The sequence below is a fragment of the Neopelma chrysocephalum genome, unplaced genomic scaffold (genome assembly GCF_003984885.1).
Source record: "Neopelma chrysocephalum unplaced genomic scaffold, ASM398488v2 Primary Assembly neopelma1_42, whole genome shotgun sequence".
NCBI lineage: Eukaryota > Metazoa > Chordata > Aves > Passeriformes > Pipridae > Neopelma > Neopelma chrysocephalum.
Window position 1 is genome coordinate 3,476,709 of NW_020897700.1, and position 15,441 is coordinate 3,492,149.

At 34.6% G+C, this 15,441-nt stretch overlaps 1 protein-coding gene across 6 annotated transcripts in view; it reads left to right on the plus strand.

The window, feature by feature from the left end:
• CEP135 (centrosomal protein 135) overlaps window positions 1-15,441 on the plus strand; it is a 36,376-nt gene that overhangs the window by 8,808 nt on the left and 12,127 nt on the right. For 3 of the 6 annotated variants that reach the window (XR_003533161.1, XM_027676417.1, XM_027676418.1), the window contains 16 exons: window positions 615-756; window positions 1,175-1,259; window positions 2,223-2,351; window positions 2,691-2,810; window positions 4,066-4,281; window positions 4,851-4,916; window positions 5,765-5,915; window positions 6,893-7,086; window positions 7,569-7,712; window positions 8,168-8,311; window positions 9,099-9,176; window positions 9,338-9,489; window positions 11,517-11,632; window positions 11,703-11,857; window positions 12,352-12,407; window positions 13,395-13,563. Coding sequence is in view for 5 of the 6 variants with exons in the window: in XM_027676417.1 (XP_027532218.1) it covers window positions 615-756; window positions 1,175-1,259; window positions 2,223-2,351; window positions 2,691-2,810; window positions 4,066-4,281; window positions 4,851-4,916; window positions 5,765-5,915; window positions 6,893-7,086; window positions 7,569-7,712; window positions 8,168-8,311; window positions 9,099-9,176; window positions 9,338-9,489; window positions 11,517-11,632; window positions 11,703-11,857; window positions 12,352-12,407; window positions 13,395-13,563 (2,117 nt within the window). In the remaining variant the exon portion in view is untranslated. The remainder of the gene's footprint in view (window positions 1-614; window positions 757-1,174; window positions 1,260-2,222; window positions 2,352-2,690; window positions 2,811-4,065; window positions 4,282-4,850; window positions 4,917-5,764; window positions 5,916-6,892; window positions 7,087-7,568; window positions 7,713-8,167; window positions 8,312-9,098; window positions 9,177-9,337; window positions 9,490-11,516; window positions 11,633-11,702; window positions 11,858-12,351; window positions 12,408-13,394; window positions 13,564-15,441) is intronic. The other 3 variants (XM_027676420.1, XM_027676419.1, XM_027676422.1) reach the window with 3 other exon arrangements.

Below are 15,441 nucleotides of genomic sequence, written 5' to 3' on the forward strand. Positions count from 1 at the left end.
GGTCACCAGTCCTCTGCGATTTTTCTTTACTACATCATCTGTATGTTCTTATTTAATAATTTGTTGAAGAGTAATTGTTTCATCTGGAAATGATACTATGTTTTGCTTTTTTTAAAATATAATGTTACCATGCAATCAAAGAACAAAGTCTGCTTGATATGCTTATGATATTCACTGAAATGACAATAGAATAGAAAGAATAAAAACATTACCAAGCAATGCAGAGGTCAGTTCAATCATGAAATAGTTCTTAAATGGGAGGGGGAAAACATCTTTTATGATGTTTTAGCTTTCTTTATAAGCTAAATGACTAACAGATTCAACAAGTTTGAACTGTAAATTATTTAGGGTCTTGAACAGTGGGGAAAATTACTTATACTGAACTTTGCATGTTTCCTAATTATAAAGGTAAAGTTTAACAAAACTGATATAAACCTGCAAGAATGGTGTTGTCTAAAATGTATAAATTTTATCAAATTATTACAGAAAGATTAAAATGTTGAAATGTGCCTGTTCAGAAGCAGTACAATAAATAGGAAAAATAAATTTCTATTAAAGAAGATGATTCTTGTGCTTTAACTCCAAGTAATAAGCCTTTGGGTTTGGGCTTTCAGGAGGCAGAAAAAGAAGCATTCCCTTCAGGCGTCAGCGCATGCAGATAGACCAACTTGTCCCCCCATCAGGTGTTAGTGCCTACCCAGTTCCTCAGCCAGAGGACCCTTATATTGCAGACCTTCTTCAGGTGGCTGATAATCGGTAATGTAAAGAACTTTTTCATTTTGAAGTATAGGTGTACCTTTGATTCTCACTGTCTTGCTCTTTTTAATTGATGATAAATAAAATCAGTCTTCCCCAAGTTAAGTCTGTGTTGCTCAGGACATGAAGTGGTAGATTATTTCCCTGTCTTTATCTTGACCCATGAGCTTTTTCATCTTTTCTCCCCTGTCCTGTTGAGAAAGGGAAGTGAGAGAGCTGGGTGGGGGTCTGGCAGCCAGACAAGGTCACACTGCTACAATATCTCAAACAACAGACCCTGCATTAGTATTCCATATGAACAAAACTAATTTCTTTGTGAAATGTTTGGGTTCAGGAGCAAAGAGAAAATTCTTATATTAAATTGTGTACATACAATTCTTCCATGAATTCACATAAACAATATATTGCTACATTTCAGAATTCATGAACTTCAGTCAGAAGTAACAGAGCTACAAGAAAAACTGGAGATATCTGAATGTGGAATGAAAAATTATAGCAAACAAGTATGTTTATATCATCATTATTTTTGTTGTTGATATTAGTATCTGTACTATTATCTGGCTGTAGAAGGCATGGCAGTGTCCTTCATGTTTTAAAAACCTTGCTGGGAAGGCACTGTAGGGCTTGTAAAGTACAATTATTCTAACTTACCTATGTTGAGCCGTTTCTCTCCTCCGCTTTTGAAGACAGCAGCAATGATAAAATACTTGCCCAGTGGTTTTGCTGATATATTCTGTGTATTAAAATTACATTAATTAAGCTAAACTTGACAATCATAGTTTTGTATGTTCTTTTTAGTGCATAAGTGTTAATTTCTCCAAAATAGTAATTTGACCTACAGATATCTTCGAGTGATTTTTTTTCACTGCTTGGATATATTTTTAAAATTTTTAATAGTTAATTTATGAACTGCAGATTTTACAATATTTTAATTAGAGTAGATTGATAAGATGTGTACAGTCTTAAAGTGATGGAATTGCATAAAATGTTCCAATGTTATGTCTTTCAATATCTGGGGATTTGTGGACACCATTCCCTTTTTTTTTTCTTCACATCTTGGTTTTCCCATTCTAATATTTCTTTTTTTCAGTGACTGGAATAGTCACTAAGTTAGCTTATTTAAAAGATTTTTCCCTAAATTTAAGGGCCAGTCTCAGACATTTATATTGCAACATTCATTACCTTCACTTTAAATGGAAATTGTTTGGATTTCTTCAAGAAAATAATCTGGTGGAAATTGTTTCAGCTTTTCCCTACAAATTCTGTTTGATTAATTTGTTTTTCTTTCAAAGGAATCACTTTTTTCAGAAGAACCCAGAATTAAAATATATATGTCTATATATAAGATAGAAATCACATTTTTAGGTGCATATCTTTTTACTGAATGTTACATATGTGTTTATTTAAACAAAGGGTCTATTAAGTGGTATATAAGATAGCATAGAATTCTTTTTTCCCCCTCAAAGGTTGAGCTAAGAGACAAAGAAATTGAGCGCCTTTTGCTGGCATTGGATGGTGGGCGTTCTCATGAGGTTCTCTCTCTGGAATCAAGAACTAAAAGTAATGAGAAGCTTATTGCCCACTTAAATTTGCAGGTAATGGATTTATTACACTTGTTTAGTCAAAACTAAAAATATTAGCAATTTAAACAAACCCACAAAACTTCTAGCTCTTCAAATAAAATCACTATAGATATTAAATCAATTAATTTAACTTGCCGTTCTTTTTAGGTGACAGTGTTTCTTGTCTAAGGAAATTTCATTTCTTGATTTAAAAGTGTCAGAAAGGTTTTGGTGAAGAATTTTATTAACTCACATCAGTACTTTGTATGTTAATCTGAAAGTATTCAGCAAATTTCTGTATGATACACTGTTTTCACCGAATTTGGAAATACTTTTATTTATTTATTAATGTACATGCCATTTATGTTTTAGGAACTAACAATGGTATATGTGCTTATGATAAGGAGTAGTCCTGTAGATATTCTCATCAGAGAGTGGGAAATCTTCCTCACTGAACTCAAATGGTCCCTGCCTTTATTCCAACAAAGACTTGTAAGGAAATTATAAGCTTAGGCTAAAGATGTTTGTGTTTACTGTGCATATTATCATGCATTCAATATTAGTCTCAGAATGAGAAATGAAAAAATAGAAGATGAACTGGGGTACAAATCAAGTAAAGCCCATCTCTGGATTTATACCATCAATTCTCTGCTTTTTCCAATACCATCAATTCTCTGCTTTTTTCATCTGAGTTAGATGTTTTGTATACTGATTGTGGATGATGTACAGGTGGCATGGGAGCCACGTTGGAGAATTTATTATCTCATGTTCAGTGCTGCAAAAATACAGAATGAGCTGTGACTTGGAAGCAGTACAACTGTGTTCGGTGATCCCGAATTAGTAAGTCATGATGAACACAAATTGATTGTACGGAGAGTAAGCCCAGAGCTGCATGAGGCTGGTTTTGGACCATCAAGACTAATTGCTCAGGCTCAGTCCCAATATAACACTTTTATTCTCTGACAAAAAATGTATGAATGTCTGCATATAGCAGTATTCAAGACCGAGAGAGCTCAGATTTTCTTCTGTGTCTACAGTAATTCTGGAGTTTTGAGGAAGGTTGTGTGGAGGTAGAAGTGGAGAATCTGTTATCTTGAATCTTTAAAGATACTCAAGGCTCCCATTTCCTGGGTAGTGTAACTTACAGTGGGTATTTGTTATTTCTACTCTACATCCCTGCCCCTTTTCTCTTTGCTCTCAGGTAATGATATACTGGGAAAAACAATGTCTGTAGAGCAGAATTTCTGAGGCTGTGTTTAAGGTGCGAAATATGTTAGGGGCAAGATAGGTTTTAGAAATCTGATCTGTAAGGCTTTATTTTGATGAAGGAGTAACAGTGAGACTAAACCTATCAAATAATACCACAGATGTGGAGAGAAGAATGTGTTGTCATATCTTGTAAAATTTAGAAAACTGATTACACTGGGTCTACCATCCTGATGCCCAAGAATGCTTTCTATACAGATCTCTGCTTTTCAATGTTTTGTTTTTAGAGTAAACCTCAGGTTCAGGAAATTAGATAAAGAAAGATGTAGTGATACATTCCTTCACCTTGCACCTTCGTAAAATAATTTTTTTTTCATGTTGATAAACATTAAGTTTTAAAAATAGAAAATATTGCCATTTTTATCAGGATATCACTTTTTTACTGTGGATATACACATACTCTATTTCAGAAGATTGGGATGAACTTTTGCTACCTAGTTTAACAATGCATATTTATATTTTAATGAAAAATGTCTTTCAGGTTGAGTATCTTCAGCAAAGAAACAAAGAACTTGAAAATCGCATTCAAGACCTCTTGGACACGAAACAAAATGTGACTAGTGAGGTAGTGCAATTAAGCAATAAAAATGAAGAACTGTGTCAAGAACTGAATGAAATAGATCACTTGGCACAGCAGTTGGAAAGACACAAGGAAATTGTGCTCGAGACTGCAGATAAGGAAATAGGAGAAGCAAAGGTAACCACTAATGTGTCACAGAGTGAAGGATCTGCTCAACTTTATTTGGCTTTATGTCTTCTACTTGCAAGGAATGACCCATTGGCATGTGAAAGGAAGAGTAAAAGATATTTTTTCCCAGTTTGCTTAATATTATACAGAATTTCTCACTAAAGGATGATTAATTACAACTCTTTTATCTCTTTACTGTACTAGGTGAGATGAGTTTAGTTGAGTGGCAATCTGTCTTTCTTCTTCTAATAGCTTAGTATGAAATAAAATCCTGAGATACTTAAAAGTATTGATAGATAATATATATTTACAACAGCAATGTGTATGTTTGGAGGGGTTTTTCTCTATGAGGAGTCGTGCAGCGTTTCATTTAATTGTTGTGCTCCAAAAGAGCATTGGTGTTTATACCACAAATTTTTTGTGCTTTCAGTTCATAGGAACTTCACTACTTTATTACAGAGAACTAATTACACTTTATTTCTTACCAAAGTCATCTTCTTCCTTTTTTTTTGTAACAAAGGAATTGTTGTCATTTTGAATATGTAACTCTTAACATATAGGTTAATTTTGGTTGATAGAAAGAAATTGAAAGAAAACACAGTGAAATACAGGATCTTCAAGAAACAATAACAAAGCTTAAATCAGTAAGTAAAAATATTTTCAGTTCTTGTTTGTAGCATTTTTATCACAGTGTCATCCATGTGTGTCATTTATTATAAAAAATATCAATTTAACAATCAACAAGAGAACATTTGTAGTAGCCCAAAACTCTTTTGTAAAAAATTACTCATTAATAAATGAAAAAGCTAAAGACGCTACATCATATTGTTGGAAAAATAAACTGAAAGAAACCTCAACCTGTGAATAATTATGGAATACTTGGCTCACTCAGAAGCAAAGCATAGTGGCCCAGATAAAAAACATTGGAATTATCAACTCTTTGAAGACCAAACTCTTTCTATATAGCATATAACAAGTTCTGTATTAGCTGAGTACAGTGTTTTAGTGCATCTAGTGAACTTGCAAATACAAAAATACTTAGTTTTCAGGGCATCAGATTGTAGGAAAAACGTGCCAAATAGCATTTGATTAGCTGCAGGGTTGGATTGACTGAGATGCAGTATTGTAATGTACTTTAATGTCAGCAGTGTTACCAAATGCCATTAAAAATTATTTATTGCTTTAGTCATTACTTTTTTCTCGCATGTTTGTATCCCACTATCCTACTGGTTGGTTTCTTGAATTAACAGGTGTTAATGTTCCTGGTTTTGTTGCTGATTGCAAACCGTGTCAAAAGTAATGTTTACTTTGATGTAATAAAAACCAGTATAAAAACAATAATGATCTGTAACAAATGTTAAAGCATAAAATATCCAAGTTAAACAGAAGTAAACGGTGTTGTATATTAAAAGTTCAACAAAATGTTTAATAATTTTTTTTCTATTGTCTTTATTGGCACTTCTAATTTTTATAATAATACTTGTTACTTCAGGAGTTGTGCTCATGTCGTAGGGAGAATGAGAGACTGAATGAAGAACTCTTTGGAAAAACAGGTGATAAAGACAATCTTGAGGTGGTGTTAAACCAGCTTCAACAAGAGAAGCAAAGGCTGACAGAAAAAGCAGAGAACTTAGAAATAAAAGGTAAATCATCAAATGTAAATTCTTGCAAATTATATTCCTGTAAATTTTGAAATAGAATACTTTCCTGGTTAAGATGCAGTTAATAATACTGAAAGACTTTTGATATATGTAAATTAAAAGAAAGCTGTAGGTCTTCAGTCATAACTGAAGTGAAAACTTTTGTCATGGAGAAATATTTTCATTCTCTATGTGAGAACTGAACATTGAGCTTTTTACTGTGATCCCACATTATACTAATTCTATGGCAGTTTCATACAAGTAATTTTCAAAATTGTTATTATACTCTGTCATTGAGTGAGTGGATTCAGACTGTGTTTCTTGAGAGCTTTATCCAGTTGGATCTTGAAAACCTCCAAGTGTGGAGATCCTGCAACATCTCTAAGCAACTCATTCCAGTGTTTGTCTATTCTCAGAGTAAAATATTTTTCCTTGTATTGTTTGTAGTTGCTTGTAGCAATTAATCTTCATTGTTCCTTGTTTACTTACTATGCACCTCTGTGAAGAAACTGGCTCCATGTTGTGTATAACTCCCTCTTGGTACTGTCAGTCTGCTCTTAGGTCTCTGGCTCATCTTCAAGCCGAACAAGCTCAGTTCCCTCAGCTGTTCCCTGTAGGGCAAGTGTTCTGCTCCCTGACCAAATTGGAGGGCTTCCCTTGGACTTAAGCTTATCAATATCTGCCTTGTACTAGGAGGGGCAAACCTGAACACGGTATTTTAAGTGCAGTCTAATGAGTGCTAATTAAAGGGAAATAATCACATCCCTCAGTCTGTTGATACAGCCCAAGGTGCTGTGAGACCTCTATTGGTCTTATTCTACTCACTCATGTTTATCTACTATTAACCAGGACTCCTACATGTTTTTTGGCAGGATTGCTTCAACAGTTGCTGGGAGTTAGTCCATCCTGCATGCAAGTGTCTTTGAGGAAATTAATGACTTTCCTATACACTTGGGTTTTTTGTTTTGTTTCTTTTGCAGAACGAGAACTTGTCCTAGAAATAGAAAGAATGAGAGTAGAATATGGTATAGCCCTAGGAGACAAATCTCCATCTCGTCTAGATGCATTTGTGAAGACTTTAGAAGATGACAGAGATTATTATAAGCGAGAATTAGAATATCTTCAGAAAATGATAAGACGAAGGCCTAGCCCAAGCCGCAGGACTCCAGAGAAGGTAAAGTTCCTGCTGTCTGGACAAGCTGAAAAAATAATGGAAATACTGTAGAAACATTTAAGAAACCATCAAATATATTTTCAAATTCAGTGATGGGAAATGACTGTAGTAATTTTCTAAATTACATTCTTAATGCAAAAAGCCAACTGAGAGAAACTCCAATGAACTTGCATTTTATTTTCCTAGTCACATTTTACAGCACCATATTGATTAATTATTGATCATTTTGTTTGAAATAAATAGAATTGGATAATAACCAGAAAGAGGTTGAAGTCTTACTGTTCACTGCTTTGCTTTTTCTTCTTAACAGTTAGTTCTTATTGTTTAAATGATACCACCAATGCCAGGCTTTTTCTTGCAATGAAAATTGATTTTGTATGTATTTTTTATGTATTACTATTAGCATGAGTTCTTTTTGGTATTAATTATCCATATATTTTAATTAGCTTATTTTAACATAAATTTTATTGGTCACTTTGCAGGGCGAAGAGCTTAAATTGATCACCAGAGAAAGAGATGAGCTACGGTCCATGTTAGACAGATTTGAAAAACACATGATAGAAATTCAGTCCAATGTCAGATTATTGACTGCAGAAAGAAATAGATTAAATGTTCTTTATGAGCAGGTAAGAAGAGATTGTTTGTAATTTGCATTGAAATAACCAATTAACTTTTGTTGTACTGTGGCTTGTTTAAAGTGAAAAACCTTTATAATAGAACTTGAGTATAGACCTACTAGAATACAACAAAAACTAATAAAATATATACCTATTTTTATTATTCGTTAATAAAATTATGTATTCCACTTAGTTTATTAGCTTGAAAGCCATTATAATGACATAATAAGTTATCGTACTGGCATTCTGAAATCAGAAAGATAAGAGAACAGAGCGAAGTTAGTCTATGCTTGGAACAGTAGAAGAATGATGGTTATGTAGTCAGCATAAATTGTCACTCCACTGAGTGATTTAGGGAATACATTTTAGTTATCTAGAGCAAAATAAGACTATAATAGAACTTCTTGTTAGTGTGTACACTACATTGCAGTCCATGGATGCTAACAAACAATAATCTTTTTAAGTCTCAAAGTGAATTAAACAGGATGAGAAGAGAAGCAAAGCATAGTTTAGTTTCTCAAAGTCACGTGGAAGAAGAAAGAGACATTGCACTGACTGACTTTAGAAGACTAATGGCAGAAAAAGAAAGCCTCAGAGAAAAATTAAAGGTGAGCTTTTATACCTTCACTGCTTACAATGAGGTGGCATATAGGGAAGGCTTATACAATAGTGCTGTGTTTGTATTTGGCTGACTGTCAGTTACCCTTTTCAATAACTTTTGATTTCACACTCACTTGAGAGAGCTCAATGAATTGTATCAAATTTTCCTTGTAAACATAGTTCCTTGTTGGGGAAAGGAGGAGAGGAACACGCTTAAAGTATTTGCGGGCAAGCATGACATCACCTTGTGTGAAAAATCTTGATATGAAGTGCCAGCCACAGAATATTTTTGTGGGTATACACTACTTTGAAGATGCTTGTGTGTCACTGTTGTGGAAGAAATCATGCACTTCACTCACAAGAGAGAAGCAACAATATATTTGATGCATATTAGGCAATATATTGTTAGCTTTGTAATCTGTCTTATATTTTGTAATTAATGATAATTTAATAAATTAATCAAAAACATCTTAGGGCACTAAGCTATACATGCATGCACCCTGTAGCTCAATAAACTCTACAGGAAATCACAAATATTAATTTAGTTGGATCCAAGTATAAATATACTATTTAAAAAAATCTAAACCAACAACCAAATCCAAACTCAGTAATGTTATATTAAACTGCAGTGGTGTATTTTCAGCTAATGTTCTGTAGTTTTACAGAGAGAGCTTTGCAGTTGCTCATTCATCAAAGAATGTAAAGCAATGTTTTCTTAAACATGAAGCTTAAATTTCTATGATTAAATCTAAAAATGTCTACCTTGTTACATGTAATTCTATATTTCTATCTCAGATTCAGCAAGAAGCAGCAAACCTTGAAAAATCAAAGATGCAGCATGATATTTCAGAACTAGAGAATAACATTCAAGGAGTAAGTGTGTTTTTAGGAAGTAAGCTTTTATTATTTCTAAAATAGGATAGTCTGTTCTAGCAATTAATTTTACTAACTGTTTTCAACTTAAATTTATTTAAAAGCCAAGCTGTGATAGCTTTCTGCAAAAATAACATTTGGTTATTTATTTTAAATTGCAGCTTGAGATGGAAAAGTGTGAACTAAAGTCTACAGTCACCATTCTGAAAGAAAGAACAAACTATTTGGAAAATGAATTAAAATTGAAGTCCAGTAAACTTGCTCAGACTTCTGATGATTCTTCTCAATTTAAAGCTGAGATTTGCTCACTTCAGTAAGTCTGATACAAAATGTGGTGATCTTTCAGAGATGCTAAAGTAATTTTGTTTATTCTATGACTCTATAACAGAGTTGAGTTCCTGGGAAAGACCATAAAATATTTTTAAGATCACTTATACTGTTTGTGTCTTATGGAAAAGTAAATGTGAGTCAGGAAAGTGCTGTGGTGGCTTTTCACAGCAAGCTCCTCCTGGACTTATTTGATGACCAGATATACCTATAACTTTTATGGCAGGTTGTGAATGAAAATTTTCTCCTCCTTCTAGAATAGTTTCCTGTAATAATCATGTTCTCTGCTTATGAATGTAGCAGAACAGAAAGTTTCTAAAAGAATTTCCAAATGCTGTTTGTTAAAAGGAAGACAGATGCCTTTACAAACTGCAGCAGTAGAACCAGATTGTGCCAGTTTTACAAAGTTGTCAGTAATAGTGAAAATTTTATGCCAGGCAGCAGACATTGATATTCCAGAACTGAGTGGTTCATGGAGCATCATTCTGTAATGGCATTTTACATGAGCTGTTTTTCTTGTATTGCTCTCTTTCATATGCTAATGCTATCACGCGCATACCACGGTTTTGAGAGCTGACATCTTGTGATCCATAGACACAGTCTGTGGGGATTTAACCAACTTGCTCAGAACTGGAGGATCAAGTGTACCCATGTATTTTTAAGGTCTGTTTAAACTTGCAGGATCATTGCTGTGCTCTTTTAAAGCTGTTTTAGAAAAGAGCTCCCATCAGCTGTCTAAATGTCATAGAACAAGGAAAAGGCTTAGAGAAAGTACAGAGTATTGAAAATCTGGGCAGAAATTTGAACATACAGGTAGAAGTGAGAGGCTTTGATGTAAGAGATCACTACAAGATAGATAATGCTGTAGATGACATCTTTCGAATGTTTTACAAGGGAAAATAGGGTCTGTGTCTTATTCTCCCTTCCCCACCTGAACTACAATGTACTACACTGCAATGTACAATAGTAGGGGAATAACTGTGAAGAACTGAAGCTGAGAAGCAGGACTTGAAGTTCATTTAATGCTCCCAATTGCACAAAGAGGGCTCTTGGTAAAACAATTAGTATATTTGTTGGTAAAATTGTGACAACATTCATAAAAATGAAATATCTTGTTAGGTTCCTTGTAATTTCTGTGGAAGCATTGATATTATGAAAAGAAGGATAGAAGGGCTACAGTCATTTCAGCATTTGGTTCTACTTTGTACATGGTGGCAATTTGTTAGAACTGTGTTTTTCCTCCTACCCCTGCTTTTTTTTTTTCCTTTCTAAAGTTTCACTCTGAACTCGATGAGAGCAATCTTTATCTGCAAACATGCTACATTCTGGATTGGTGGGGTTTTCCTAATAATGAAAAGTTTCTGTAGCTTTTGTGGGATTCCAGTGGGGAGGGATTTTTATTTCCTGACTCGTTTCATAAATAATCCGTTTAATTACTTTCATTTTGCTTTTTTTTTTCCCCTAAGTCACTCTGATATTTCTTTCCAAGAAAAACAACTATGTAGGTAGATGATTTCATGTATCTTTCAGGCTCTGTATTTCTTAAAAGTAGGATCAAAACTGTAGCTGTCAATTTGGTTACTTTTTAAGATGTTGTGTCGCTGATAATCACTGCTATGAGCTATGTATCAAAATCTTTATAAAGCAACAGTCGAAAGACACAAGTAAAGAGGCACATGATCAAGAGTAACAGAAATCAGAGGAAGCGAGTGTTTCGGGTTATCATGGTGGTCCCACTGAGGTTCCATTGCTCCATTTTGTAATGGTGTTGAGATGGATTTGCAGCAGGGGTCTAGAGCAAACAAGTAGTGTTGGCTTCAGAAATCCCTAAGTCCTCCCTCTCAAGGGAGAGGGCTGATTACGTGACACAATCCCATGCTGCAGGTTGATATGATACAACCCTGTCAGGAGGTTATGCTGGAACTGTGCCAGCACTTCAAGCAGCTTAAGAGCCATAAATTGAAGACCCTGAATAGGTCCCAAACTTCTTTCAACTGTACACTACTTTTCCAGGCTCTTAAATGACCAGCTCCAGAGGTCTGTTGAAGATTTACAGCACCGCTTGTCCCTCAGAAAGGATGATCTGCAGGCAGCTCAAGAAGAAATTGTAAAGCTAAAGGAGAAAATAGGTAATCAGTAGTTATTTTTATGCTTATTTTCTGTTTTTAAAATAGAAAACACTTATTCTTTTATTTATAGATAGGTTAAACCAGAGGAGCACTTCACAGGATGAAGCAGTCAATGTGCTTAGAAGTACTATTACTGTTTTGGATAAAGAAAAGGACAGTCTTCAAGAAACTGTGGATGAAAAAACAGAAAGAATTGCATGCTTAGATGACAACTTAGCTAACAAGGTATGTGCAGTAAAAGTACTACTTTGCAGTCCATTTGGGCATTTTTAAAGCAGTTAATTTTTAAGGAGACATTTTTTCTTCATGACAAAGCCTGTGCAGAGCACTAGCCATCACTTAGACACTATGTTTGGACCTAGCCAATGCAAAGAGTCATTTGCCCACTCAATAGCACTTTAATTATGAATGTTACTGTATTCCCTAAACACACCAAGAATACAAAGAAGTATTTTTTTGCATTTTGCACCTGGAGGTATTTATTGAGCTATAAGGTTCTAGCCTGAGGTGACAAAATCTGTAGCTTCCATCTTTTTTGATGACAAGACTATCCTTCCTCAGTAAAGAAAAGAAGCTTGGAAATTTGAATGTGCAAAGATGCAATTACTTATTGGCAAAGAGTTATAATAAAAGTTTGAATGAAAAGTTCTTTAAACTGAAGTATCTACTGTGTTGCAATATAATGATATCTAGTAGAACTTTTGTTTTTATTTTTGTAGGAAAAAACAATTACTCATTTACGCCTAACTCTCTCTGAGCTGGAGTCCTCAACAGAGTAAGTAAAGATTAGGATGCCTTCTTCAGAGATTTTATTTTACCTAGTGGTTTTAAAGTGAAAGTATATGGCTATTTTAGTTATTTTGATGAAACTGAATTACTTCCATTTAAGTCAAGTAAAGGAGTGTACTGTGTTGAGAAAGATGTACACAACTTTTGAATAGACCTCCTCTGCAATTATATTGCAGGCTGCTAGGACACTATTAAGACAACCATTAACAGTTGTTTGTCTATATTTATTTCCCTAAATTGGTAACATTTATTAATTATCAGTCAAAAAGTAGCTTTATTCCACTAGATATTATTAGATTGACCCAGGTAAAATTCACAGCTAAATTCTTAATTATTGGCAATTTAGTCCTAGCATGAGCTACCAGTACAGTCTTAATTAAAATATATTTATGTGGTTTTTAGCTGGGCTTCATCTAATCATTCATTCTTGCCTTTTTTTAAGCATGACTTTGAAAACTATAGCTTTTTAAGAGAAAATATTTAAACACTAATATTTAAACTTTTGAAGACCAATGTAACCAAATATTTACTGCATTGATACATGAAATATCTGTGACAAAAGACTAATGAAAAATTTTACTTAAATTCACACATATTTTTATTTCTACTTTTTTGTTTAGTCTCTTCCTTACTCTTTTGATTGTTGTCTTTCAAGTGTAAGCTATCTTCTTCCTCCTATATAAAATATGCAGTGGGTAACACACTGCAACCACTAGCAAACACAGATAAACATAAGTATCTTTAATTGCTGTTTGCATAATAAGTTTCATCTTACCAAATAAATCTTCAAAGTTGAAAATTATTTCCATTTTATTTCTGCATATTGACTTTTACATACTAATGTTTATATTTCAACTCAGTTTATCAGCCTTCAGTAAGCAAGAATGTCTTTGCATATCCATGTCTGATCATTTTCAGCACTATGTGGTTTAGTACAAGAAGGAACAACTTAAATAATATTTTCACTTGATAGCCAGATGAAGGACATGCTGAGCAACAGAGACCGTGAGATATCTAGCTTACAATGCCAGCTTGATACGTCCCAAGTAGAGCTTGCAGAAATGGGAAGAGTAAAGGAAATGGCTCTGAAAGAAAACAGACGATTGCAAGATGACCTAGCTACAATGGCCAGAGAAAACCAGGTGCAGTACATAATACTGATGTATTAAACCACTTATTTGCTTGGTTATATATAGTGTTACATCAAAACTGCTATATCCCCAGTCTTGATTGGTATGTTTAATTCTTGGTATTTCTTAACACTGGGATATTGAAATTGTAAAAGCAATTACTTCAGATACATAAGTGTAGTCAATACACTGGGGGAGAAATAGGCAAGCTTTCAGTTTAGTCATCCTCCCCCAGATTAAAAAAGAAATCTAAATAACGTTTTAAATAAAATAAATCTAGGACATAATTGGTTTTAATATAATGAAATTATGTTAATTGGTTCTATCACTTGGTAGTTGGTATTTAATTGATAAAAATTGTATTTTATTATCTGTGGAATTGATTATTGAGAGAGAGCAAGGAACCACAAAAGCAGACATCAAATTGTTAGTCAGAAAGTGAGAGGAAGGAGATTGCTAGCATGTCTGAATTCTTTCTGATGCATAGTAATTCATTAATTTCATCCATTAGTTTCCATGAAACATTGGATTTATTGAATGAGGATTTTTGCCATGTTTTAAGATTAGGATGTTTTGGAATGTAGATTTCATGTTTGTGTTCTGTGAGCCTTGGTAGCAGTGGCTGTAAAGAGGTATTGGCAAATTTTGAATTTCTAGTCCTGGCAAGGTTAGTTGCCATTCATGTGTGTTTCTCTGCAGGGATTTTGCTTTCACTGGTGAATTGGAAAAGGTTAATGTTGGAGGAGAAAATATAAGAGGTGTCATAGTTTGAAACTGGCCCCCCCTCGAGAATATGGGGGCTCAGAGGTGATTGGGTGCCAGGCAGTGTTCCCTGAAGAGCCAATCACCACTCGTGTTTTTCGCTTCTGCTCAAAATCATGTATACACAGCCACCGGAAGCTGTTGGCAAGTTCAGCTGTTGGTGTCTGCTGTGTGTAGGTGTGAAAGGCCAGGGGGTGGCTGGGCTCCTTCTTTCCCCCTCTGGGGGGGAAGGGGAGCCCTGCGGCCCCCTCCAGCTCTGCCTAGGCCAGAGTTAGAGACAACATTGGAGTGAGTGACTGTTTGTGAGGGACGTGACTCACAAAACAACTGGTAAGCGAGGAGAGAGGGCTTAACAGCTAGAAGAGGCAGAAGGATTGAAGAATACTTATTTTTAGGGTATGATAGTCCTGAGTAGTCTGAATTTGTTACCTGATTTCAGGAATGGATAAGGATTCACAATCGATGAGAATAGGAGGGGTTCCCTTTTCATTATGTCAAGATTGTGTGGGCTTTTTAGATGGTGAATTCAAAGGTGCCGTCTATTTCCCTGGAAAAATGTTCTTGTTGGATTGTCTTTACGTAGGTAAAGTAGATGTCGTGTATGTATATACAGACACAGGTGTCACCTCTATATCTATAGATAGAAATATATATACACACAGGTTCAGCTGTATATTGCAGCTTTTTCTGTGTGTGTATTTTGGGTTTTTTTGGAGATTCTGTTCAGGTGCTTTATTTGACTGCTTGCAGCGTTTTATATTTTTATTTGTTTAATTTTATTTGATTTTATCTTTCGTTAGCTCTCTAGTAGTTTAGAATCATAATGTACAATGCTAACAGCTGGCCAGTCAGCAGCTTCAGGCCAGAAAGCAGCTGGGAAATGGGTTATGATTGCCCAGTGGCCGCTGAGGTGGTTCATGTGTATTTACAATCAGATTTCCAGTTGGGAATTACACAAATCCCTCTCAGCTGCTCATGGCTAAATCCATTTCCTTGCAAAGTGCATGCTATAAAGGCGTGACTTAAACTTATGTCAGTTGTAGAATCAGACTTGAAATAAAATCTTGAAAGTCTTGAGGAATAACCCATTTCTGTAGGTTATCATTGACTATTTTATTGAAAGATGAG